Source organism: Micropterus salmoides, unplaced genomic scaffold (assembly GCF_014851395.1).
Source record: "Micropterus salmoides isolate LMB-PRFRI ecotype aquatic unplaced genomic scaffold, ASM1485139v1 Ms_hic_scaffold_1, whole genome shotgun sequence".
In the NCBI taxonomy this organism is placed as follows: Eukaryota; Metazoa; Chordata; class Actinopteri; order Centrarchiformes; family Centrarchidae; genus Micropterus; species Micropterus salmoides.
This window is the reverse complement of record NW_024040040.1, coordinates 6,038,779-6,066,307: the sequence shown is the minus strand read 5'-3', so window position 1 is coordinate 6,066,307 and position 27,529 is coordinate 6,038,779. Positions and strand designations below refer to the sequence as shown.

Here is a 27,529-nt window from a genome sequence, read left to right as displayed (position 1 = left end):
CTCAGGTCCGGACAAAAGTGAGTTAGCTCGGTTGACAGTGAACAAGCAAGACTTCCTAAGGCAGGTGGGCCGGTATATAGAAGACATACAGGGTATGACTTAACGATCCGGCGAGGGCTGGATTTCTGGCCTCTCCTTAAGTAGCAGGCTCGAGTACGGATCAGCAACAGGTGTGGAACCGGCAGCAGGTGAGGATTGGCGCCCCACCCAGAGATCAGTTATGCCCCCCAGGCCACTTCAGGGAAGGGTGAGAGAGAGAGAGAAAGAAAGGGAAGGAATGCAGGAGGAGGAGAGGAAAAGAGGGAAGGAACAATTAGACGGATAAGAGCAAAACACAACAGGCATATTTCATCCACATCAAAGGTTCAAAAAAACCTCAATGTCCCAGCAGGTGACGAGGCGGGGGGGTCGTGACAGGAGGAGTTCAAAGTTGAGCCGGACACAATCTCGAAAATTTACCCCAGTGAAAGCACACAGCAGAAAAATATACACAACATTTAAAATTTAAAGTGATGATGAAGAAGAGTTGGTTTCATCACTACCTACAACTGTACTGCCCGACCACTCGCACCAACAGACCAACGCTCGGATGCACCAGATTAATACAAGCGGACGAACATAGCTGAGCGTAGTAAACATGCGGCTGGCAAGATGCCGGTTTATGAGGTCACATGAGTTTTCTGCCTTCTTACTGGCTGGAGCTGAACGACAGACGAGCGTCGCCCGGCCGTCTTACTCCCCGACTGCGACCAGGAGGCGTCGCCTGAGGGGATTAACAGTGTCAGTCACTGCACAAAAACACACAGAGAACATATTAAGATGCATATTCCAGCAGTTTTAAAATCTTACTTACATGTAAAAAACACATTTTTAATTCACAGGAACTCAAAGAATTTCTCTTGTGAAATGTCTTGTTATATTGGTGCATTAGTGATTACAGCTTTGTAAACAAATGGGGCTCGTTTGTGAGCAGAATTAGAAGCACTTGAGAGTTTTTGCTTAGCTGAACCTGCTCTTTAGTCATGCAGGATATTCTGTTGTTGTTGGTCTTTCTCTGGCAAAAAGAGAATTTGGAAGAAAAATAATTTTAAATAAATGCATCACGAACAGATTTCATGAGTCACAGGGTTATGAAACGTACACAGCCCTCAGTGCACTGAGCAGAAACTGAAATTAGAGCGTGTTGGGGAAATGATCAAGGGACAGAAACTAGAATGTGATGCTCAGAAGTCATCGAGGTGACGAAGAAGACAGAATAAATTTAATCAAACACACAAACTGGGTCAAACTGAATAAAGAGTCAAACCAAGAGGCTTCACGGTTTCATCTCTGCAGATGTTTCTCTGTCTGGGACGAAGCTAATTAAGATGCATAGATGCAAAATGACTCATGTCGCCCGCCTCTGCTAATGTTACTGAAAACACATTTTTCTTTTAATCTTGTAAGACAAGATAACAGAAGCAGATGTTTTTGAAGGACATATGTGAAGTGCTGGTGGCTCCCTGGACTGATTCCATATTGGGACTTTTCTCTGACGGAGAGAAATGTTGTACTTTTGTCTTGTTACCATATTTGGTCATTAATGAAATGTTTCGATAACTACTGGATGGATTACATTTCCGATACTACTGTTAGCACATTAACAAGTAGCACACTGTGTATACGTCTTACGTAGTATGTAAATTCTCAAATCAATCATGGATGTAATGCCCTCACCGGAAACATTTGACTGCCTATTCTTCTTTTTAATGGTGAATTTTAACCGGGCGGATCATTATCACCATCATTTGACCGCAGTTGTCACCCGCCAACATATCTGCCGGCTTGTTTGCTCACTTTACTTCAATTAAGTTTGATTAAAAATAAACAAAAATATACGTGCTTTTGCTTTTACAATTGCAACCGCTGCAGTTTCCTCAGCCGCCATTTCCATAAGTTTGAAAATAAGTTTTCGGTCCCTCTCCTTCTGCTATGTAGCCAAGATGGCGACCGTTAAGGGCGAGAAGTGTCCTTCGTTCCGCACCGGACTTTTTGACAGTTATCCAGGTACTTGTCAGTGTGAACTCGCTTATGCACGGATGTGAATACGGAACGATGTCGAGTCTGAGATGTCAAAACATCAGTTTGCTTTTCGCTGAAATTAACAGTATGACTTTTCCTCTGGCGCCAACATCAGGACAAACTTTACCTTTCCCCCCCACCGATGGTAAGGATATCACAAGGATATCTGGGGGGTCATGCTACTTTTCAGGAGCTTCAGTGTGCACCAGCATTGAGATGTAGGACAGTGATGTAACTCTCTGAGGCACCTTGACCCTCTGTGTGTGGGCATACATTTAAAATCAATACGAGTTGGTGTTTTTGATGTGTTTTTGATGTGTTACATATGCTGTAGGTGTGTCAGACCCTTTAGTCTTGTGCCATCAGTGGTATGTTACGCTGCTTTTGGTAGGAACTTGAATCTCTTTAAATGTCGCGAAATGCACGCGATCCTTTTCACAATAATGCTCTCAAAGTCTTTTAGGTTTGATTGTGACCCAACATAGCTCACGAATGCATCACTTAGCAGCTCGCTCTTTAATCTTAGATGCCAGAACTTCCAGCAAGCAAGCAGCACTTGAACACATCAGCCTTGAGAAACATTTCAGGGCATTCGCTGCAGTCAGCTCAAAGACAAATGACACAGGTCGATTTTCTTAACGTAAGAAGCCAACATTTCTATGTTTAAGATGTTTTTGAGCTGATTTTGCTTTTTGAAACTGGTCTGCAGAAGTAAATGTGGTTCTGGTCTGTGTATTAATAGACATGGTTTCCTTTATTCATGAAACAGCTTTGTCTCTTTTTCAGCCGTTCATGATGTCAGCACTGGAAATGGCTGTGTCAGTGTGGGTCTTTCTGAAATATCCACAAACTCAGTGAACCTTTTGATAAACTTATTGACCTTTTTTTCTTTTTCTTTAAATCAGAGATGGATTCTTGTGTTTAGGGATTCTGTCGATACTGAGGCAATGAGGGGAAAGAGGCTGTAATTTTCCACTTCATTGTCTCTAAAGGCAACTGATCTGTCTGCCTGCTCACTGCACAAACGTTTCTAAAAACATTTTATTACATGGAGACGAGATTCTTTGCACCGAGCTGTTTTTGTAGTTTCTTTTTACATTCAGTGTTACTCACGAAAACGCAAACATATTGAATTCATTTCCTTCCTCGTGGAACATCAGCAATCCCAATTTTACTTAAAAACTTTACTTCAACCTGCATTGTTCACAGCCACGTTTACATGCTAGCCTGCCTTTGTTTGCTGCAAATCCCGGCGCCTCAGTGCGCGAGTACAAGAGCAAACAAAATGGGGGCTGTCGCCGTCTTCCCGGATATTCCCATTATATACATACTTGCCCGCTTGAAACACATTCCTAAGGACCTCTCTCTTTTCTCAGATCCATGGTCCTCGGGTCCATGCGATTGGCTTTGTTTCTGGTTCGCAACCTTTACGTCTTTATTACAGCCATGTTTCACTTCAACTTTTGACGAAACTCTTCTTTGCATAGCCTGGTTTATTCGCTCCAAACCAGCTGATGGAAACATGGCTAATGTAAAGCTGCGCTTATGATCAGCTAAACGATGACACAAGTCATTTACCCATTACAGAAAATTATATTTACCACAAATACAAAGATTTTCTTAATTTCATAAAATCAATACTTCAGGTTTTTTAGCCTAACAGACAAAATAAGCAATTTAAAAACACTGTTGTGGTAAATTAAAGGCATTTATTATATTTAGTGCTTCAGATGTTTTTGAAAACATGCTGTGTGTGTGTGTGTGTGTGTGTGTGTGTGTGTGTGTGTGTTGGTAACACTGGGGGGTCTCTATAGAAGCAGAGCTTTTATAACGCTCACACAAACACACACTGTGACGTATGTGAACACATTCAGAAGGAACAAAGGGGGCCACTGATTGGCTCTCATGCTGTTGCTATGGGAGTTAAAGCTGCTCATCCATTGGTCAGACTTCGGACCAGGGTCATCTGCAGGCTGTCTGTCAGCATCCCTCCGTCAGCATGGCAGCAGACAGGAAGCAGAGCAGGAGCAGGAGAACAGTGTTGTTGTTGCTGCTGTTGTTGCGGAATCGGACAGCGGAAGAAAAAAACTCCTCGGACGTTTAATTTTGTCTCTGTGCTTTTATTTTATTTTTTTTCACCAGAGGATGATCCGTCAGCAAACATAAAAACTGCATGTTTTTTGATCTGCAGTACAAAACAGCTTAATGCTTCTACACACACACACACACACACACGCTGGGTCACCCGGCAGCAACCTGCTAATCCTCCGCCAAAAGATGATTATTAATACGACATGTTGACGGGATGAAAATGGGGATGAAAATGTAAAAATAATATGTTGTGTGTGTGTGTGTGTCTCTATGTGTCTTTGAGATTTGTGTGTAAGAGTTTGTTCCAGAGAAATTTTTTGGGGCTTTATTGCACCATTCATCAGCCTCTTGCCATACTGACTGTTTCCATTATGTTTCCATTATGTCTCTATTCAAATGCAAATGCTTCTGTCTCAAACACACAAACACACACTTCGTGCTCCACAAACACAAAACACGCTCATTTGTCTTCAGTAAGGTGGAATTCATTTATTTCGCCCTCTGTTGTTAGTGTTGCCCAAAATATTTAATATTTTTGCAAAAACAACGCACATTTTAATGCTACCAGTCATAACTTGATACAGTTTGATTTGCTGCCTCACACCTTTAAGCTAACATGTAGTTTCCACTGCTGGTGTGTTATTATATGAACTAAATATAACTTTTTTAAATGAGGTCACGCTCAAAAAGTCACTTTATTTAAAGAGGACAAGAAGACAAAATGTTTTTCAGCCATAGACAGTGGTGGAAAAAGTATTCAGATCCTTTACTTAAGTAAAAGTACTATTTCCAGACTGTAAAAGTCCTGCATTGAAATGTCACTTTAAAACTATGTGAGTATAATCAGGAAAATGTACTTAAATGTGTAAAGGTACTATTGGTGCAGTAAAATGTCCCCGTGACTGCTGGAGCTCATTTTTAACTAATTATTTTCATTTTAAATGAATCTGCTGAATATCTCCCCCGTTAATCGATTGATTGATTGTTTGTTTGTAAAAATTCTGAAAATAGGGAGAAATGTTATCACAGTTACTCAGTCACAGTCCAAACCTCGAAATTTTTCTAATTAAATGAGGATTATTAAAATAATTAAAAGGAAAAGCAGCAAATATACACATCTGTGAAGCCGGAACCTTGAAATGCTTTTGCATGAAATATTAGTAAATAGCTGCAAATTAATTTTTTGTCAGTCAACTAATCGTTTTAGCGGCACTTTTATTAACTGCGGGGTTGTAATGTACAACAAAACATCATATTTTATAAGCTTTTTGTATGTAAAAAAAGTTAATCTGTTAAATAATTGTAGAGACGTAATAAGTACAATATTTCCCTCTGAGATGGACTATAAATAGAAAGTGGCATTAAAAGAAAGGACTCAGGTAAAGTAGAAGTACCTCAACTTTGTACAGTAAGTAAATGAACTTCATTACATTCCACCTCTGGCCATCGTTGAAGGCCGGTGTCCCTCTCCTGACGTCAGTACATCAAAGTCTCTACAGAAGGCAACAAAATAAACTAAAATCAACTATTTTTGTGTGCATATCTTTATTATGGACATAAAATAACTTAAATGGCGGTTCAAAAAGAAAACACCAGATGCTTATTTATGGTTAAAAAAGGGAAGAGGCAACACAATGATTCTGTGGAAGCTTCTTCAGGACAAAAAAAATAAAATGGCGACCGACAAAAACGCCATATGGAATGTATAGACTAATTGATTTATCACAATGACGTGTGCTGTGTTGGACGCTTAATGACAAAGTGAAGCAAACCGTTTGCTGCATTTTGTTCTTTCTGCTGCGTGAATCATTTCAGGCTACTCAGAAATGCCATCAGTTTGCATGTGAGTGCATGAAAAACTAAATCTTTTACATGAAACTGAAACTGAAACTGAAAGCTTCAGGGTTACAAGAAAAAGTTTCAGCTTTCTGAGGAATAACAGTTCATTGATCTGACTCAGCACATCAGACTGTAGAGCAGGTTGTCAGATGACGATTAGTGCTCCAGGCTAATGTTTGCCAAGAAATAGTTACACCACATAATTCGTCCTAAAACCACAAACTGTCCTTTTTGCATTTCTGTTTGTGTACTCATTAAAGAAACAAGATAGAACATGTTGATAAGTACGTTTCAGAGGTGTGGTAGGTGTATTTTTGACCGGGCCAGGCTAGCTGTTTGTTGCCGCTCGATGTCGTTATGCTAAGCTAAGCTAACCAAAACCTGACCCCAGCTCTGTCGTTAAAACACAGACATGGGATTTATAAAGATCTTTTCATTTAACTCCTTGAACTATAGAAAAGTTTTGACTTGTTTTGAGATTCTTTTTAGTGCCACGATTAACAAGTCACGCCACAGAGAGGTCAGAGGTTGTCAAACATGCCAGACCAGTTTCAACGCCCATGCGTGACACAAGCAGTTATTCACCCCTTCTTATTCACTCAACCCTCAGGGAGGTAATTAATTAGAAACTGAGGGAGGAATATAAGTGACAAGAAAAGAAAGGGAGGAAGAGAAGGAGCGGCATCAGAGTTAGCCAGCAACAACAAGCAGATGATTAAGAGATGGAAGCAGAAGGTGAGGTAGGGCAAAGGAGGAGAGGTACTGAAGGAAGAGTAAGTAGGATGTGAGAGAGAAGGAAACAAAAGAGGAGAGGAGAGGAGAGGAGGGAGCTCATGAATATCAAAGCAAAGTTCCCCAGACAGGAGTTGCATAAGTACCTCTGACCCAGAAACCTTCCACATTCGGACTGATCTACCCCGAGATGGAGGGAACGAAAACAGCCAGAGCGTGAAAAGAGAAGGAAGTGAAAGAGGAAAGGAAAGGATTGGCGTCCTCCTCCAGCCCAAATTGTTTTTTTCTCTCATCAGTTTTATTTAACTTCATATGCACTTTTTAATGCAACAATTGTGGCTGTGGCTTAGAAGTAATCGGAAGGTTGTTGGTTCGATCCCCGGCTCCTCCTCTTTGTGGCACTGAACCCCTAAACTGTTGTTACTACCTGAGGCGTCACACATGGATACATGGTCAAGACCCCTTGGCGTCAGTTTGTAAAGCAGTTGGAGGCCCTTTAGTGTCATTTTTGAACCGTAAAAGTAGGTGTGGTATATATAAATAACAGAAATGTCAGGCGGGGGTTGAGTGGGCCAGAAATGTTTTTGGTGGTCAGAAGACTAGAAAGGCGTTTGTATAATTTACATTAGCACTGCACATTTGTCAAGTTCAATTGTGTTTGTTTAAGTATTTTCCTGAGTTCTTCCTGAGAAAATGCTGGAACTGTTATGGAATTCGACGACTTGTGAAAAAGATTTCATTGTCAAAGCATTTCTGAAACTGAATTATAGAATATTTGTGGGTATTGAATATTGAATATTACCCAATAAAATATCATGTACTGTGTTGTACTGTATACTTACCAACTTCTCGATCAATATCATGAATTTGTGCAGATTACAAATTTAGTTTTAACATCAGTCAGTTTTTTTTTTGAGGAAACAGGACATGTATGAGTTCATGTATCAGTGCCTCTCTGAGTAGAAATAGTTTCTTGTTTACGTGGATGTTCTTGGATTAGTCGTATTCCTACATTGCTTTATTACTGCTGTTGAGTTAAACGTTAAGCTCTTTGTTCGTGTGTACTGTGTGAAACAGACTGATGAATGGTTAGGAAGGTTGTGAAGGAGGACGGGGAGGAAACGAAGAGGCTTTTAAAGGATGAAGGCAGCAGGAAACGAGGTGAAAGACAAGGTGAGACTTAGCAGGGACTTCAGGAGGCGCCGTGCTGAACACTGAATAAAAGGAGTGGGTGCAAAGAAAGACAACGTCGAGGCAAATTTATTTAACAAGTGCTGTTAACAAAGGACATTACTGCAATATAGATGAGGATGAACGAAAGGAAACAAAAGGAAAGTAACGGCTTCTATGTGAAATCTGAGGCAACTTAGGGACTATAGACAGAGGGATAAGATAGAGCACAAAAATAAACATATAAACCACAAAAAGGCTGCATAAAGGAACAAAATGCAGGAAAAAGCTTGTAGTGTGAAATATGAGAAAGCTTAGAAATGATAAATGACGGCTAGATGGATAATTACAACATGATAATAATTGATGTAATAATAATGCAAATAATAGAAGGTCACTCCGAAACAGGCTGAAGGGAAAGAAACTGGATGGATAAATGTTTAGATGGATTGAAAGAAAGTGTATGTTCATTTGAAATGGCAAGTAAGAAAAAGGATGCAGGGAAGGAAATAAAAAAAAAGGAATCATATGGTGAGAGCTGATGTAGCTCGAACATTCAAAATAAAATAATAAGGCCCGTAATCTGAATGTAAAAGGAATACTTCCTGCTAATCCAGTAGACTAAATCGGTATTAGGACTCCCCTTTAGGGCAACTATTAGATATTTATCTTATATTTTAGATTAGATAGACCTTATGCGGGGTGTTGGGAGTGACTGACTGATTTGCTGAGAAAGAAGGCATTAGAGAAGTGTGTTTGCTTTGTGATCGAGAGGCCTAAAGGACGGCAGTTCTTGTTCCCCTTAAGTGCCTCCTGATCAAGCACACAGAGAGCGAGAGGCTTTGATTGCCCTCATCCGCCCAGCTCAAACACCCGCCGTTATCTGAGCTATTATTATCCGCTGTTTCCGCCATCGGGATGCCAAACTGTGTGTGCCAATGTGTGTGTGTGGGCACAAAACAAAATCTGTTTTACACTGCAGATTTGAAAGCCACTTTATTAACAGGGTAACGGGGGGTTTTGGTTGCTGGCAGTGTTGTTGAGCCTCTGGATCATGCTGGTGTTTTTTTTTTCACGGTTTAACCCATTCGATTTAAATCACCTGACAACGCTGCAAAGCATATTTCAAATGACAAAAACTTTGCTGTCAGTCACTTTTTCTGAAAATGAACATGCAAAGGTAGATAGAATAGTCTTAGTGAACATTTACTGAGCTTTATTTTTGGTCAAAGTTCAGTTATTGCCGCCTGATGACACAGGTGCAAGCTTTGAAAACTTTTCATGGTGCATTCAAGGACTCTCCTTTATCCAGGATGCGAGAGAGATCTGTCATAAACCATTCACAAGCTACACTACAAACTATTTTCTAACTTGTATTTGATTTTTGGAAAGGACTTTGTAATGTTGGTTTTAAAAGTCATATATAAATAAAGATGATGATTATTATTATTACATGATTGGAAAATAATTTTAAATGGTCAGAAGGCTCATTTCTTTTCACCCGCTCCTCTAAATCTCTTCTTTGCTTTGTCTAAGCCTTTCATCTTCTCTCTCCTGCCCTCTATCCACAGGTGAAACCATGCAGCTGGGCGGTGCTCCCTAGCCTCCCCTGTCCCTCGCCTCCCACCTGACCACCTCTCCTCTTCGCCTCCTCTCTCCCTCCTTCCCTCTCCTCCTGTTCATCATGGAGACCACCATGGCGACCACGCTGGAGACGCTGCTGGCCCAGCCCGACCAGGAGCTGAGCCCGGGGCAGCTGGATGGCTGCGAGGAGGCCGCTGGCCGCTACAAGGTGGTTCCCTCTGTCGTCTGCTCCATGTGCTGCCTCTTTGGCATCATTTACTGCTTCTTTGGTGAGTCCGCAATTCAGCTGGAGATAGAAAAAGTTTGAATGTTTGACTAGAAAGAAATGCAGCAGTAGTTTCTGTTGATTGATTTAGTTATTTTGTGTTCCTTCCTTTCATTTCAGGCTATCGCTGCTTCAAAGCGGTGATGTTCCTGACCGGCCTGATGTTTGGCTCCGTCGTCATCTTCATGCTCTGCTACAAGGAGCGCGTTCTGGACACCCAGCTGAGCGTGGAGGCCTCGGTGGGCATCGGCCTTGGCATCGGCACGCTCTGCGGCCTTGTCACCATGCTGGTTCGCAGCGTGGGCCTCTTTATGGTGGGCTTGCTGCTGGGCCTGCTGGTGGCTGTGGCCACCCTGGTGGGCATGGCGGAGCTTTCCGACAGCCCACCGCGCTCTGTCTGGGTGCTTCTGGGCGTGCTGCTTGGCCTGGGCATGCTATTCGCTGTGCTTACCCTACAGTGGCAGCGCCTCTTTACCACGCTGTCCACGGCGATGTTTGGGGCAGCGGTCATCACTGTGGCGTTGGACTACTTTGTGGAGCTCTTCGCCCTCTTGCTGTACATATACGAGCGAATAAAAGCAGCACCTGCCAAGCCTGTGTGCTGGCTGACATGGGTGGTGCTCGGGGTGTGGCCTGCCCTCACCCTGCTGGGTGTCATGGTCCAGTGGAAAGTGACCGCTGAGGGATACTCCCATACCAAGGGTGAGGGAAACTGGTTGTCTATGAAACTATAATCTATAAGTATCCGTGGTTTGCCTCCCTTTACTGGTAAAATAAAATATGTAAATGGTTGTATGATCAGAGCCAATTAACAGTCTTCAGATCTCTCAGATCTTTTGTCTCTGACATTCTCCAATGTAAGCTTGCCTCAGGCTGACAAAAGTACTGTATGTGGGGGGTTTAAAGGGAATGGAAGTAAAATCGAGAGCTGCAGTTTGAGCTTTTCCACCACTTAAATAAGCACTAAACTGTCCTGCTTGAGAAAAAATTAAATTGAGTCTCCCTAACTGCTACAACGTTTTAAAATATGCTAAAACTCTGGCGGCATTTTGTCTTTGTAGTGATGGCTGATGGGACTTGTGGGTACTATGGCATTATGTAGGGAGCTGTACAATGTCTTTCTAAACAGTCAGTACTGATGTTAAATGCATGATTTCTAGACATTTTTTAGTGATTTGAGGGGTCAAAAGTCTTTGAAGGCAAAGGATAAAACTGAACTAAATTCAACTGAAACATGTTTATTTACTCAAAAGTAGGTTTTCCATGTAAGTTCAGCAAAAATGTCAATTTGCAGAAACTTCTAAACATTTACAATGAAATGTAGCCCAGTTATAAACTCAATGAGCAGATATATTTTGACCTGCAATTCACCAAATCAATGCTTGAAGGCGGGCGTGAAGTGTCCATGGGCAAGGCACAGAATAAAGAGGGGACCTTTAAGTCTAGTTTCATGAACCTGCTGTAAAGGAGCTCCTCATGGCACCTTCATAGTACCCCTCAAGTTTGTACATGTTGAACCATTGTTGTTGTATTTTGTTTATTAATGTTGGGGTCATTATTAGAAGCACTGTTTCCAGTAAGGAAGGGATATTTACAGAGCCACTAGCTCCACCCACAGCTTTACTAAAACCTCCAAAGCGCAACTAGCATACACCGCCTAGCTTCCGTCTTTAGCTTCGGTACGCTACAGACACAGCAAAACACTAGCTTCTCCCTCTGTCCTCCACAGTAATAATCAGTCGGCAACAGAGGAGGATGCAGGTGATGCGGATTCGTCAGCGGGATGACCGCTATCGCAAGAAGAAGAAGAAGCAGCAGCAGCACGGCTCAACCTCCCACCATCACCACCAGGCCAAGCAACTTCACCCTGAGCCCGCCTACCGTCGCAAACCCAACCCCATCCGACGCTTCGACACAGACGTCCTCTCTCCGGTGAGAAACCGTGATCTGATTTTCTGTCATCTATATTTTGTTTTTGCTGTAATTCGTCATCTGTTTAGTGTTTGGTCATGTATTTTGTACTGTCGTGTGGGTTTTTGAAATTCGGTTGGGTCTTTTTCTGTCCCATGCAGAGCTACATTCAGAGTTTCCGAGAACGCCAGGTGCAGGCGCAGCCCTTCCCGAGCCGGCTGGTCGGCGGACCCCACGCTGTGGTGGATGTGGGCTACGACTGCGGCTCAACGACGCCCCTCACCGCAGCTGCAGGACCTTCACTACGGGTCTGACTACTCCCCCACCTCCCGGATGCTTGAACAAACCCCTTAACTAGGGAGATACACGACACTACCATCACTACCCCACATGGGTGTAATCCCGCCTGTGCTAGAACAAACCACCACTGGGTTTAAATGCAAAGATTCTGGGTATAAACAAAGCCACACCCCTAAGAGGATGAAAATATATTTAGGGCTAGATTTACCCAAAATGCAAAATATGTTTAACCCTTTACTAATTCAAATTTGGTTCATAAATCTCATGGCTGCCTGCTGGAGCCATCGTTGTGGTGCAGAGGTTTGGTTGGTTGACCTCTTTTCACTGTCTTTTAGTAGATTCAAATGCACAAATGCATGCAAGCACTTAACACAAACACAGACCGCAGCTACAATCTTAAGGGTCGATGTGGAAACCCGAAGCAGCCTGCTCTACCCGGCCACACAGCCTGCGTGTCACCGTGTCACGTCAAACCAGATCAGGGATCACAGTTTCAGTGCTAACTCGGCTCAGGTTCAAACACAGGCATTGTATGAAAAATCTAAATACAACTTTGCCCTTGTTGAACGCGCTGTTTCTACCACTGTCGTTGTTTTTGAACTGATGCTGCAGAAGCAACTAGTTCCTCAACCTGTAGGCGTCTTAAAAGTCCAATGAAGATCATCTATAAAGGGAAGTGAGGGCCCTTAAATGCAAACCAGGATCTTTAAATTTGCTTTCTGTGCCATCTGGACAACAAATATCGTCCTTGAAATGTCGTGTTTTAAAGGGAGAAATCCTTCGTCACCCTTGGTGCTGGACAATACACTTCTACAAGCGTCAAACTGCTCAACGATGACTGGGGAATCTGTTTTTAACAGGTGCCTTGCCCCTCCGTGGACTGTACCATTCAGCAACAGGAGGGGGGTTACTGGCAGATCTCCCGTCGATGGCTTGTTTTTGCGTTAAATGTGGTCACAAGAGGATTTTTTTAATGGGTAGCTATGGAGCTACAATAAGCAGGGTAAAAAAATATTGGCGTGGGGCTGGCCTGCTGTCTTCACAGATGCCTGGATACATGAGGAGGATTTGCTGACAGCAAGAAAGCCATATTTACACTGGCACCTCACATGAGATTTCACACAGTACAAATGGAAAAAGATGTTGAGGATTTTCAAGAGGAAACCCCAATTACTGATTATTTCACAACTTGAATTTCATCCCTGCGGTGCAAACTCTTTGCCTTCCAAGAGATTATTTACGCTGCTGAGCAGAGTAGTAATACTTTTATTTCATGAGCGTAGCTGAAAGATATGTTTCAGTTGTTTCTTCATCCGCCATTGTTTCAAACTAATTTAATCCTAGTTGTTCAAAAAAGTCTGAAATTTAAATTTAAATTACATTTGCTAAGAAATCAGTGTATATAGCATATCCATATTGTTTTGACTTGTGCACTTCGGTGGTCAAAATTGTAATTTCTGGAGTGACAGTGCCCCCTACAGTACCGTTCATTAGGGTCATTCATTCTTGGTATTGACTGACAATGCGGGTACTTTGATTGGTTCGATTTCTGTGACAACAAGGACAAAACTTAGTTTGTTACTTCAATTCCAACTACCACACAGGCCCATGTTGTTAGCCGTTGCTTTGTCCCATCTGTGATTTGAGCTCTCCCTACGTTACTCCATGTCCAAATCACAGGGTAATTCAGGGTTTGTATTGCTAAGGTCACAGGATTAACTGTTGCTGTGAGCTTTTACAGTCAGTCTGCTCATTCGTCATCTCCACAACATGAAATGCTAGCTGGACCCTCCTCTTTTGCATGATGTGGGACAAATGCAACACACAAGTGAGCAAGCCAGGCTAAACTGTAATGCTGTCTTTCACCTACAGAGGCGAATTCAAACTCATTGGCACAATGGGTCCCAAATGCTGATTTGTGTTAAACGTGTGTCTCAGACTTAACGTATTAGGGTAATATATTTTTTAATTCACAATCAAAGATTCATTCAAATTTCAAAAAGCTCCTGTTTTTCCCACCTGTTCTCATCTCAGGGCGTCAAATACAGACGCTTTCAGAATAAGTACCCTTCAGCCTTTTGTGTTAAAGGCGTTAACAGCCCCCCAAAGTGAATTATGCTAACCATCACAGGGGTTTGTGCCTAAACCTAAGTTTGTGACTAGCGTTCGTACTGCTCAGTGTGCTAGCAGGTAGGGTTAGCCTCCTTTGTGTTGCTTCAACCAAGCAAACTGCAGCATTTCATATCCAATAACTCCGTCTGGAGGCGTCGGTAATGACACACTGGGATGAGAATTTGTTGTTTCTTTTCTAAATTCAGATGAGGTCGGGATGTGTTTCACTCTTTCATCTTTCTGTCTTTGTGAGAAACTTTCGAGCTTTAGCTCCATTTGCTCTGGCAGAACAACGTTATTTTTTCTCACCTGAGGCTCACCAGGCTGAGTTTATTTCAACAGAAACGGTGGTGCCTTGAACACCCTGTTGTGTACCCAAGTGCACTGCACTTTAATGCCTTTTTAATATGGCTGTGTTTACATACTTGTCGCAGCTGATTGGGCAACAACTCTGACACGCCCACCGAATGGGAGAAAACATACCTTGAAAACTTTGCACACCGAAAACATGTTGTTCAGTCCGAGAAACATTGCATCCTGCCTCCTTCGCTGCCTCTCTGATTGGCTCACCCTAACTCCACCCTAACCCTAACAAACGGAGGCAACGAGTACTAGCCAATCAGAGGCAGAGTTGATGAAAATCTGGTGGAAGACAAAAAAAAAGCGTGGCAGAACAGCAGCCTCTTCCTGATTAGTGCTGCAAAGCAATCAAGCTGGTGAAAGCTAAAGATCTTCTCTGGGATGGTCCGATTTGTGTCAACATAAATCTACTGGAAAATGATTTATTGGTATTCAAAATGCGACTCTTCCAAAGCACCTTTTACAAACGAGACCAGGCTGAGATGCCAGTGTAAATAAGGCTCGGAGGGTGTGAATGAAGTGGACTAGAGGCCATACCTATTTGTACTTAGACCAACAACTCCTTCCGTCATGTGCATTGATTTTCTTTATTTGGGACAACATAACCTTTTTGTGTCCAGTGAAAATGTGAATACTTTTAATGTCTTTACCTTTTAAAGGAAAAGCAAGAGTGTGGGGAGGGGGGAGGGGGGTGTATGGTGCGGTGTGGTTCATCAGCAGGGAACCGAAATGCATGATCCCCACCAAATAACCTCCACCCCTTCATGTGAATCAATGTGAAATTTGTACATAAAACACAGCACTTACTAACCTTTTTTTTTTTTTTTTTTATCATTTCATTCAAACAGTTTATTTCTTAGGGATCTAATTTAAAGGAGACATGTTCTTTTCCAGTGGGGTGTATTTATTTGCTGATTTATTTATTTCTTGAGCTGTTCTATAAAGGATAGTGCAATGTCATCACTGTAGGCCAGTAACTCCATGCTTCTTTTTTTTTTTAAATTTGAATTTTGACTATGATTATTAAAGCATGTGTTCCTATGGGCCTGTGTACAATCAATGTGTGTGAGTCGTCTTTTAATCGTCAAGGACATAGACATCAATCGGCTGCAACATGAAATCCACTTTACTTTTATTAGCAAATAATATTTGAAAGTCACAAGGGATTATCGTTCCTGAAAACAGACCCCCTCCTCTTTCTCTCCCTCTCTCTCTCCGTCGTTCTTGTATTTTCTACCTCGCATAACCTCTTTCCGCCTATCTCTCGCTTCATCTCCAGACACATTTTAATCTCCTCCTCCATCTTCTCTTTTTTTATCTGTCCTTTTTGCGTCCCTTTGATGATAAGCACAACCACATGCACATACAGTTCACCTGATTCTTGTTAGCGCTCCTGATTGGACAAAACAATGACTCTGACCTACTGTGTATGGAGAAAAAAAACAGAAGAAAAATCTACATTACTGCGTTATCGATAAAAATAAATGAGATGCAAAAGCAGAGGAGTGGTTCAGTTGTTCGGAAACAATTTTCTGTGACATTTAATTTAAATTACAGAGCAGAAGGCGTCCACAGTACCAGAATATATTATTTAGGAGACCATCTGAAATGCTTTTTTTGCCTTTTGAATGTTGCTTGTGCTTGTTTTTAATGTTGTTATTTGAATACTGTGGCAATATTGTGGCAGAAAAAGTCTTAATTAGTCATCCTTCCTATATTCTACTGTAGCAACCCACCTTGTTCTTACTTATTTCAAGATGCATACGCGTCAGAAAATGATTGAAACATGTTGATTTCTATTGAGAAGGTAAAAATAAGGATAATTAAACACAAAAATGACATGGAGATTTTTTGCAGGGTAGCTTGTACATTAGTGTTGTAGTCAAGGCCCGCAACCAAGATCAAGTCCTGACCAAGACCAGAGTTTATCGAGACAGAAACCAGACCAAGACTTTGAGGGGTTGAGACCAAGTCAAGACCAAGACCAGAGTGTATCAAGACAAAGACAAGTAAAGACTTTGAAGGGACTGAGACCAAGGGAGGGCGAGACCAAGTCAAGATCGAGACCAAGAAAGATCAAGACTTTGAGGGGTTGAAACCAAGTCAAGACCAAGACCAGAGCGTATCAAGACAAAGACAAGTAAAGACTTTGAAGGGACTGAGACCAAGAAGAGATCAAGAATTTGAGGGGTTGAAACCAAGTCAAGACCAAGACCAGAGCGTATCAAGACACAGACAAGTAAAGGGAGGGCGAGACCAAGATGAGACCCAGACTTTGAGGGGTTGAGACTAAGTCAAGACCAAGTTTAGAGTGTATGAAGACCAAGATCAGATTGTATAGAGACTAAGTCAAGATCAAGACCAGTGGCTCAAACTACATGACATACTATAAAATGTGGAAAATAATCATAGGCGATTCCCAAATCTGAAAGATCCACATTCCCATAAAAACACCCAAATACAAAGACTTAAGAGCTGAAATGAACTTCACCATCTTTGTTCTGCGCTCCTTTCCCATGTTTTACCATCCACCTAACATGCATTAGGTTTTCTGTTTGACTCCTGTCTTGTTTGACTCATATTTGATCCTTCGTATTATATTTAGCACTCTTAAAGTAACGTGCCTATGCCCGTACAGAGCAACCTATTTAATATGTACATTTTTCATCTTTATTCTCCACTCTTCTGCTGCCACATCTGTAGGATTGCTCTCTCACCCAGGTGAGGAAGCAGTACCATGGCGTCTAGCTTTAATGTCGGGAGCTGTACGCAGCCGACATATAAGGATGATGTAACTCAGCTCGCACATTAGCTACATAACTTAATGTGGCCTGTCTCAGTCTCTCACAAAGTTACCACTGCATTAGCTACTTGCCTCAATATGTTAACTACATCAGGTAGCTGGTGCACCTAGCTAGGTGGCAAATAGCTTGCAAGCAACTAAAACTAGTGTTCTGAAACATACAGTATATACACAGGTTGCTAAATAAAGTTTTACATCCAATCAAATTTAGGATGTTAACAAATAAATCAGACAATGCACAGGTAATTTAGTGACATCCCCACAGTTGTGGTCTTGACTGGTCTTGAAATAAAATCCCTAGTCCTATATAGGTGACTCTCAAGTCTCTTATTTATCTTTTCCTCTCTGTCTTGCTCTTTCTCTCGGTGCATCTGTCAGCGGGACAAGGAAAAGTGAGGGATACGTGGATGCAATTAAGAGAATTGGGATGCACCCTCTGTTTGGGACTGCATAGAAATGTGGTCGATTGCGACAGGAGGCCGAGACCTACGACACTTGTGCATCTATAACCACATACATACATCGTAAAACACAGCGCTAAGCAGAGATAAATAAACCCTGATACAGATAATGATACCACCACTCTGCTTTAAATTCACATACAACAGTAACTTTAAAACAAAAACATTACAGGCCATAATCATGAGTTTATAAGGTCTTTTTACTTTGTTTTATTCGCACACCTTTTCTGACTAAGTCATCTGTCCTTCAGTCAAGGAAAGGACAGAGTGTTTAGTGTTTCTTCTTTTCCTCTGCGCATGGTTACATGATGTCTTGCTGGTGCTGCGTCGACTCGCTGACAACCTGGAGGGTAGAAACACGGCGGTCAGGAGACGTTCAAAGGTGTAAAAATAACACTTAAAGAGAGATGGAGACACTGCGAGAGTCAGGACACGAGTTCTCATTTAAAACCAGTAGCATTTGAAAGTTGCAGTACTGACGTGCGTGGCACCAAATATGGTTTCACCCATGTCCCTTATTGGTTCTCTGCCAGTCTGAGACAACAATTGGCCTGAAGCCACTTGAGTCATGAACATATACCCAACCCACCTTTGTAGGAGCCCCATTGGCTGATGTGTTCACTGACCTTCCAGCTCTAGTTATTTCCCTCATGTAAATATTATCACAATATTTCTTCAGCAGTACGTACTCAGTTAACTGCAATTAATATGGAATTGGAACATAGTATTGAACTGTCACAAAATATTTTTCATATCTTACATGCACTTCAAATATCAAGTAATTTTTGTCTGTAATTTAGTGCTTAAGTTTTGTCTAATGAAAGAGGTGGGAAAACACAACAGCGTGCCCTCCTTCAACATCAACAACACGTGAAGATGGAGATACAAGACCAAGACATACAGTTGAAAATGCCTTGTCTCAACACGCCTGGGTTTTCTCAGCTGCTGGTGTGATGTGTTTCCACTGAGCTTTGAATGGCTGAACTAGTCTCTGCATGTGTGTGCAGGTGCGTTCTCTTAGAAAGATAGCGAATGCTTTCTGAATGAAATGTTCAAAATGTCACAATGTTGTGCAGCAAGGTGCAAACGCTTTCCTACAGATGAAGCTGAAAACGGACTCCAGGTGATATTTCACAGAGGTCATAGGTCAGGAGTGTTAATTTACCATTTACCAACATAAAGCTGCCACTAACTGAGCCATAATATCTACCAGGACTGGAGGTAAAGAGGTGAAGAGTTGTGTTTTTTCAGTATCAGTGTATAAAATTGACTGGCTATTTAGGGCAGAAGGGACTAAAAATGAGCACCGACCCAGACTAAATACTGATCAATATAAGCCCATTAGTTTAGGGTCAGAAAGGGGGTAGATTAAACTAGTCAATATGTGAGAAATCGTTGGTGGTTTAATGGTTTAAAATGTCAGCAGGAGAGTCACACTGAAGCCTTAATAGTTTCTTTTGTTTTCATTGCAGGTTTTTTTCCTTTTTTTCTCGAGATATTAGAAGAGAGAAAGGGGAGATGGGACTGACTGATAAGCTCATTGGGGTGAATCTTAAGTAACAAAGCTGGCAGGAGGATGCTCCCAGTAGTTTTGCTAAATGCTTTTCTGCGTGTGTTTTACCTCTCCGTCGCGGGTTTCGATGGTCTTGATGAGGACGGTTTTCTTTGAGTGCATCTCGGAGGAGCGCTGCTGGTGCTCCGGGCTGGTCTCTGGTCAAACCCAGCAAGAAAACATCATCAAAAACAGAAGACACATACAGTTGTAGTGAAGTTGCATTTTAAAATCCCGTTACAATATCAAACTGTCTGGCAAAGGACTTTTAAATCCATTTTGATGTATTGGAAGAAGAAAATAACAACATTTGTAATAAGTTTTGCTCTTTTATATTATATTTTGCTTCTGAAGGAATCACACAATGTGGTGTTTAAATGAGAATGGATCATAATTCAGGTGTAGAAGCTCCATCATTGTGGGTTAGTTCAGACTCCTGAGCTGTTTAAAAGAGACGTGTGTCCTCTAGTGGTGTGTTCAGGGAACAGCGAGTATGTTCGTACCTCGGAAGCTCAGGGTGGAGTAGCTCTGCACAGGCAAGGTAATCCTGCAAAACATCATGCACAATATATTAATTTACCTTCATTTGAATAACACATTGTCTTTGCTGTCCCTTTTTTTGGATTGTAATTTAATCCTACCCTGACAGAAATGGAAACTTAATCTTAAAACCTGTTTTTAACACACAACAAGTCAGACCCTTGTTAAAGAAAATAAATATTCACTGTTTAAAGTCTAGTCAGTTTCTAAAAATAAACCTATTTCACCGGCTTCGGAAATTATTAACTCACTATTAGAGGTTTTGACTTTAACAGAAAATAAGTAGAAAAAAACTCTTTTTGTTCAGATTAAATCTGAAATAACACTCTGGTCTGGCTGTTTAATCTCTCACACAAACACACATTTTCTAGCAGGCACTGAAAAGCGCCGATTCCCCGTTTACTTTGAACACATCACCGGTCTCACCTGCTCTCCTCCCCTTCCAGCAGCTTCCTGTAGGTGGCGATCTCCACGTCCAGCGCCATCTTAACGTTGAGCAGGTCCTGGTACTCGCGGAGGTGGCGCGCCATCTCGTCCTTCATGTTGGCGATCTCGGCCTCCAGCCGGGCGATGGTGTCCTGGAAGCCGCTGGCCTCGCGTCCATGGCGGTCCTCCATGTCTCTCATCTGCCTCATCAAGGACTCGTTCTGGATTTGTCAAAGAGACGAGTCTGGTGATGAAACAGAGCTCGGAGAGCGTGTGTGTGCGTGTTGTGTGCGTGAGACATACGTTGCCTTTGAGCGAGTCGATCTCGCAGGTGTAGGACTGGATCTGGTGTCTGAACTCCATGGTCTCCTGCCGGGCCTGCTTCAGCGCCTCGTTGTTCTTACTCACTGCCTGGTTCAGGTCGGACACCTGGAGACACAAAGGTCAAAGGTCAGGCACTGCAGCTATTTCTACAGAGAGCTAAGGATAAAGATAAACACTAATCTTTTTATTTATAATCTGGTCAAACTCGGTCAAATATAAAAATATTAAATCTGAATGTCAGCCTTTAAAACCCGACATGTTGCGATGATGTAACAGTCTCTCCCCGTCTCACCTTTGACTTGTACCAGTCCTCGGCCTCTGAGATGTTCTTGGCGGCGATGCCCTCGTATTGGGCCCTGATGTCCCTCAGCGCCGCCGTCAGGTCCGGCTTGGACATGTCCATCTGGATCTGCACCTGGGTCTCCTGCATCTGCGTCTGCAGCTCGCGGATCTCCTGCAGGAGGAAGAGGGAGGTTAGATCGGGGTTAGAGCTGTGTGTGTGTGTGTTTTTTGGTTTTGTCGGGCACAAAAGGGATTAAAGGGATTAGTTTTGTGTCCAGCATGGGTGTGTTTCTGTGTGTGTGTGTGTGCACATGTCCAGGTGGAAATGGGAGTAGCAACCAACCAGCAACGACCACAGAAAACCCGGACACGTCAGGACACACCACTGTTGTCTTTGCTAGCGTTGATGTGCGCCACTGTCCCAAAAAAATTCACAAGTAGATGATGTAACTGTGTGATCTTCATTTTTAGTTAGGGCTGCAACTAAGGATTATTTTCATTGTCAATTAATCTGGTCAAATCATTTTCACGTCGTTCAGTTGTTTGGTCTGAAAATTGTCAGAATGGTGAAAATGTTGATCAGTGTTTTGCCCACATCTGTGACTGATATTCAGTTTACTGTCACAGAGGAGAAAAAGAAACTAGAAAATATTCACATTTGAGCAGCTGGAATCGGAGCATTTGGACATTTTTTCCAAAAAATAGTCAATTAATCGATTAATTGACAAATCGTTGAAGCTCTATGTTTAGTTGACGAGCGAGCTTGTTGTCTAACCTCCCAACGTTGCTTTAATGTTGACATGAAGACATTTCAGTCTGTTACTTTCTGTTATGAGCACCTGTAAAGGTGTGTTCAGACAATGAAGCAACGTCAATTTAAGACACAGTGCAAATGCACACAGATGCAATCACTATGAAGACGCAAGTGTTTGTGATCAAATGCTTATTTGCTGTGTTGAAATGAATTTAGTTTGTCCTCTGAACACTTGCACTGTTCTCCAAAGTTATTCCAAATTTTATGAGTTCCAACAGCCTAAATTCTGGCACCTTGCAGACTTCCAAGTATTCGTGGACTCGGCGTCTAGTAGCTACAAGTCACGTCAACGTTGGCTTCACCACTCAGCAGCAGTGGCTCTTGCTTTGTGCTCATCCAGACAACAGTCCTAAAAACACTCTGAATCACACAAGACTATCGCTGCAGCAACCACTTGGCTTTGGCATCTGTGGCTGACAAGTCTTATCAGTGTCAAGGCTGAAAGCACACACACACACACACACACACGCACATCTAAGCTTACAAGCTTGCATTGTTCAGAGACGTGGACGTCCGCTGCTGGTACACAGAGTAATTTTAGCCGTACATCTGCTGTGGGAGATTTCACTGCTCTGCTGCAACACTGCTCGGGCCTGCTGCCAACGCACAAGCTTTGTGTGTGTTTGTGTGTGAAACTGTATACTTCCCGAATCCTCTCGTTTGTCATCTCACACACACACACACACACACATACAGACAGACAGACAGACTGACAGATGTAACAACAGATGCTAACAAACAGACAAACAGGCCCAACGCAGCACAGTCACAAGCAAAAACACAACACACAGGAAGGAATCAATACGGACCCTTTCAGATTTTGGTTTATCCTGAATAATCTTGAGATGTGATTTGGGCACCTTTCTTTCAAATAAACTCAATGTGCTTGTTTTGTTCCCTCAATTTAGTCATTTTTACCCTCAATAAGTGGCATCAAATTTATTTTTGCCCCCAAATTACTAAATAAATCATAATATTTGCACTCCATCCATCTGTAGTCATGATGTGCTAGAAAGTAGATGTGTGTCAGTATCAAGTGTTTTTTTTTAATGTGATAACAGAGTCAAACGAAAAATGAACAGAGAGACAAAAACAGAGGAAGAAGGAAGAGAGAACCTCTTCGTGGATCTTCTTCAGGAAGGCGATCTCCTCCTGCAGCGTCTCGATGCGTCTCTCCAGGTCCAGACGAGCCAGCGTGGCAGCGTCCACATCCTGCGACAGTTTGGTAAATCAGCTGTGATTTCAAAGCTGACTGGAGTACTTGTTAATACCTACTGTAGTAGTATACAGTATCAAGAGTGATGCATGAGGAACTCACCGCCCTGAAAGCAGCCAGGTTGTTTTCTGCGTCCTCTTTTTGGAGAATCTCTTCCTGGAGTCTGGAGGAGGTGAGAGACAACGACACCATAAAGAAAGTCTCAGAAATGTTGAATAATCGGGTTAAAAATATTTTATTTATGGAAAATGAAAACTTCAGTTACAAGCAGAGTCCCAGTTGGACGCCTGTCTCTTTTACTGGCCTGGTGTGGCTACAAGTTTTGACAAACAAAACGCAGGTCTCATTTAGAAGCCTGGTCTGGTTTTTGTAGAAGTTCTTTGGATGTATGAAACCTCTTAAAGTTAGATCGGTTAGATTCTCCACAATTCAATCGTTCGGTTCATTTTACCAAAACAATTAAGCCAGTGAGTCTGAATTGTTTCTCGTAAACAAGCCAGATGAAATAAAACCATATTTTCTAAGTAATATTCATCCTGGTTGAAATAAACATTTTGATTGTAGCCTATTTCCCATCTTTGCTGAGCAAGAGCTTTGTGTGAAAAGAGTTGAAGGGCTGTTAATTGAAGTTTTATGGTAGATGTTTAAATATAGTTTCTGAAAACTGTATCATTTTAAGGAAATTCCTCTGGAAATTAACAACTGCTTGTAAACTCAAAACTAAACTCTCTCTCTGAGTTGAGAAAGTGATTTTGCCTGCCTACATCTGAACTGAAACGCAGAAGCCAAAAGTCGACAGCACATTTATTGTCACATAATACCAGGTGTTTCTGAAATCCTCTCTCGCAGAGAACAGATGCTCATTTTATTTATTAAGCCAGAAACCATCTTTGAATCAAATGCACCAAAGAGGTGAAACGTTCACATGAAATGTCACATAATAAAATCCTGACTGCGATAAAAGGAGAGAAAAGCCCAGATAAAAGCTCCATTTGTATTTTATTGTAAGAGAAACTCTTTAATTTCCTGTAAAGGGACCTTCGAATAATCGTTTAATATTTAACTTGAGTTGCAGGAGCCTCTCAGACTCGTCCTCTCTCGCTGACTCTTTATTTAAGTGGCACTTCAGATGTAAACCACAGAGAGAGACAGAGAAAGGACAGATCATTGGAGATCCTTCAGATATGTGGGAGCTCTTTCCTCTCCTTTTATAGAAGAGGACAGTGTAAACATGGTGTGTGCTCTAACTTTGGTCAGAGTCAGGCAGTAACACACGCACACACACACGCATAAAGCCATCCATCGTTTTTATAGTTAAACTATTCTGGATTAAAAACAGAGACGCAGCAGGGGAGAGGACTTTGACTTTCTTTCTGTTTTTCGAGTTGGACTTACATTTATTGTACTTCACTTGAGTAGTTTCTTCTCATGCCACTACATCTCAGAGGGACATGTTGTACTTTTTACAAATTAAGATTTTTTTACACACTAAACAAGTAAAAATGTACAGCGGAAAAGGATCAGGTGATTAATAACAGAAAATGCATTAGTGGTAAAGATACCATATTTTATTTTAGACTTTATATGGTTTGTGTATTTTATACTTGATTATGCTTTTATTATTTATTATTTATATGTGCCTAGAATTTCCCCTACAGAGGATCAATACATTTTTCATGCAAAGACATTTCACGGTTTCAAAACTTGCAAAAATGTGTTTAATTTATTGTTAATAACGTTGAGGTTTGCACTACTGGCTGCACAGAACAAACATTATGGGGGTTACTTTGGGCTCTGTGTAACTGTGACGGAGTTTTTACAAACCAAACAATCAATCGATTCCATAACTCATGATGGAAATAATCATTAGCAGTGAAATCTTGCTAAAATCTCATCGTGTGCCTGATCCAACCTCATTGTCAGGTCTAAATTCCAGCTGTGCATGTTTATTTACAGATGCAGGCTGGTGTAAGCCTTGGAAATTGACTTTAAATGTACTTTGTGGAACATGTTTTGATTCTGTCTCGGCTGTGAATCGACCAGTAACACACTTTAATGTCTTTTAATGAAAACTGTATCTGCGTTTATGTTTGTTTTGATGTATTCTTTTGACGTAACTGTTAATTCCCCACATTAATATTCAATAGCGTCAGGAGGAGTCGTCATTCAAGTAGCAGTTAAGTAGTGTAAGTGGGAGTATTTGTAGTTTTAGTCGTATTAGTGGTGGTTAGGGTTGGTCCTGCATTTAAAATTATACTTATATGTAAAAGTATGTAAGTGTTGTCGGCATAATGTAAATGTACTTATTATGCAGGATGGTCCAATTAGGAGTGTTGTATTTTCACACTGGATTATTATTTCTGATGCATTTTAATGTTGCTGGTTTATGTCCTGTTGGTAGCTTCTTATTTTACAAAGCTGACCATAACTGTACCAAAAAGTACAATATTTCCTTCTGAGATGTAGTGGAGTAGAAATATAAACCAACACAGACTGTACTTAAGTAATTGAGCGAATTTACTTCCCACCCCTGTGTTTTGAGTAAATGTACTCACTGATGGTGTCGTCACAGACCTTGTCGATTATGTATGTGTATGCAGAGTTGTGCACTTTCTAAATAACTCTTAAGTTGTTCTTTCCTCTCCTCCAGGTCTGAAATCGAGCAGTCATAGTCTGATTTTAATGTTTTATAACAAGTATTGTTAGTTTTTGACTCCCATGCTTCTGCTGTCGTGGACAAAACTGTTACTGTAAAGTTTTAGTTTTCCCTTCTTCCTAAAATATGCTAAACAAATTCACTCAGGAGGCGAGTTAAACCCCAGCTTGTTCTTCACTGCAGCAACAGTGAATCATCCTCAAACCTCTTTCTGTAATGTTTTTTCATGATAACTGTGACGAACGTGACTTCATGAAAACTGCTTTCAAAAAACCCCAAATTAGGACGCAGACCAGTAATCATAAAATGTCAAGAATGGCCATAAACGTTGAGTCATAAGTCAAAAATGTTTTCACAAAAATTAAAAAGAAATCAAAGTCTGTGAAGAAAAACTATAATTATGTCTAAAACTCTGATCCCTCTGAAAGTACCCAGCGTTCAATATATCCATTGTTATATAATCTTAAACACATTAAAGCAGACAAAACTTAAAGTATGTGTGAGGTGAGTCTTGCAGTGAATGGTCAGAAACATAAAGACAACACACACGCCGTCTTGCCCCTCCCACCTGAGTTTGAGCTTGTCCACGTCGTCGATCAGGTTGTCTCGCTCCACCTCTATGCGTGACCTCTGATTGGTCAGGATCTCCACCTGCCTCCTCAGCTCGCTCATCTCCTCCTCGTACAGGTCTGCGATGCGCGTGGGCTCGCGCCCTCGAAGGCGCTCCACCTCCACCGCCAGCACCTGGTTCTGCTGCTCCAGGAAGCGGACCTTCTCGATGTAGCTGGCGAAGCGGTCGTTCAGGTGCTGCAGCTCGACCTTCTCGTTGGTCCGCGTGGTCAGGAACTCCTGGTTGAGAGCGTCGGCCAGGCTGAAGTCCAGAGTCTCGCCCATGCCGGCGTAGGAGCGCCCGACGGAGGCCCGGGAGGTCGCCACAGGCTTGCCGTAGTAGCTGGAAGACAGCCGGTAGACAGGCGTCGAGCTGGACCGGGTCACCTCATAGACCCTGGAGGAGACGTGGCCCCCGCTGCCACCGCTGTGGCCCAGCAGCGAGCGGTTGAGGGAGGGCGAGGCGTAGGCGCCCTGGCCAAAGTGGCGGCGGTAGGAGGAGGAGGAGGAGGTTTGGGCGGAGGAACCGTAGGAGGCCATGTTGGAGGACAAAGAACCTGGTGAGGGCTGCAGCAGAGTGGAGCACTGAAGAAGAACCTACTGGCCCCGGCTATTTGTAGTTACCCCCTCCCTCGTCTTTCACCACCTCCTCACTGTGAACTGCCCTCCCTGTGTCTCCCTGTGTCTCCCTGTGTCTCCCTCGCTCTCTCTTTCTGTCACCTTCCCTTTCTCCTTTCCTACCACCTCTTCTTCTCCATCCACTCCCTCCCGTCTTTCTCTCTCTCACTCCAAATGTACGTCCTCCTCCATCCCTCGTCTCCTCCTTCTCTCCCTCTCCACATTCCTCCCTGCTTCCCTCCCTCTCCCCATGCCTTCCCCGTCCACCCCTTCACTCTTTGTCTCTCTGACACTTTACTTCCTTCTTTAGCAGCCTGTCAGTTTACATCCTGAAAATCATTTTAACAATCTTTAATGCAGTTGCAGAATTAGTTCTGTGAAACTGATCGAAACATACGTTTTACACCAACACATGCTACAGGAAGCCCGGTTTGAGTAACATGACCATGAGTTAGAGTTAGCCGTTTCACACTGCAAGACAGGGATTGTACAACTCTGAAAAGTTTGCATGAACTTCATTGACCAGTTTAGATCCATGTCAGATTATCTGGCTTTGATTTCTGGCCTAATGTTGAGCCAGGTCTTCTACAATGGCAGCTACACCGTGTCCAGTTAAAATGAATGAGCAAGTTCTTCATGCAGAGCTAATGTCAGTGTGGGAGGAGGTCAGGGTGGATGTAGTGGTCCTCAAAGCTCTCATTTTCTTTTAACCATCACCACAATTCTTCCTCAACCAAGTTGTTTTTGTCCCTTAACTGAATCTTAACCACAAGGAACCATCAGATCATTGAACACAAATATGA

The 27,529-nt window shown here is 42.2% G+C and overlaps 2 protein-coding genes across 3 annotated transcripts in view; one reads left to right on the top strand and one right to left on the bottom strand.

The window, feature by feature from the left end:
* The window catches only part of tmem198b (transmembrane protein 198b), a 29,671-nt gene extending 14,194 nt beyond the window's left edge, over positions 1-15,477 (top strand). For both annotated transcript variants that reach the window (XM_038715287.1, XM_038715297.1), the window contains exons 2-5: positions 9,465-9,746; positions 9,863-10,444; positions 11,472-11,674; positions 11,815-15,477. In XM_038715287.1, the coding sequence (XP_038571215.1) occupies positions 9,578-9,746; positions 9,863-10,444; positions 11,472-11,674; positions 11,815-11,967 (1,107 nt within the window). In that variant the 5' untranslated portion in view covers positions 9,465-9,577 and the 3' untranslated portion in view covers positions 11,968-15,477. The remainder of the gene's footprint in view (positions 1-9,464; positions 9,747-9,862; positions 10,445-11,471; positions 11,675-11,814) is intronic.
* Positions 15,478-15,540: 63 nt separating this feature from the next.
* On the bottom strand, positions 15,541-26,778 carry desmb (desmin b). The gene is made up of 9 exons (XM_038715275.1): positions 26,068-26,778; positions 22,946-23,006; positions 22,744-22,839; positions 20,824-20,985; positions 20,511-20,636; positions 20,208-20,428; positions 19,745-19,788; positions 19,311-19,399; positions 15,541-18,032 (listed from the first exon to the last, which is right to left on the bottom strand). The coding sequence occupies exons 1-9, from the start codon at positions 26,646-26,648 to the stop codon at positions 17,991-17,993; spliced, it is 1,422 nt and encodes a 473-aa protein (XP_038571203.1). The 5' UTR covers positions 26,649-26,778; the 3' UTR covers positions 15,541-17,990.
* Between the last annotated feature and the right edge of the window lie 751 nt (positions 26,779-27,529).

Excerpts from the sequence above, each read along its gene's own strand:
- desmb (XM_038715275.1), bottom strand. The coding sequence starts at position 26,648 with ATGGCCTCCTACGGTTCCTCCGCCCAAACCTCCTCCTCCTCCTCCTAC. Across the intron at positions 22,840-22,945 it reads ACCTGGCTGCTTTCAGGGCG|GATGTGGACGCTGCCACGCT; the intron begins GTGAGTTCCTCA and ends AAACTGTCGCAG. Across the intron at positions 20,429-20,510 it reads TCGACTCGCTCAAAGGCAAC|AACGAGTCCTTGATGAGGCA; the intron begins GTATGTCTCACG and ends TGACAAATCCAG.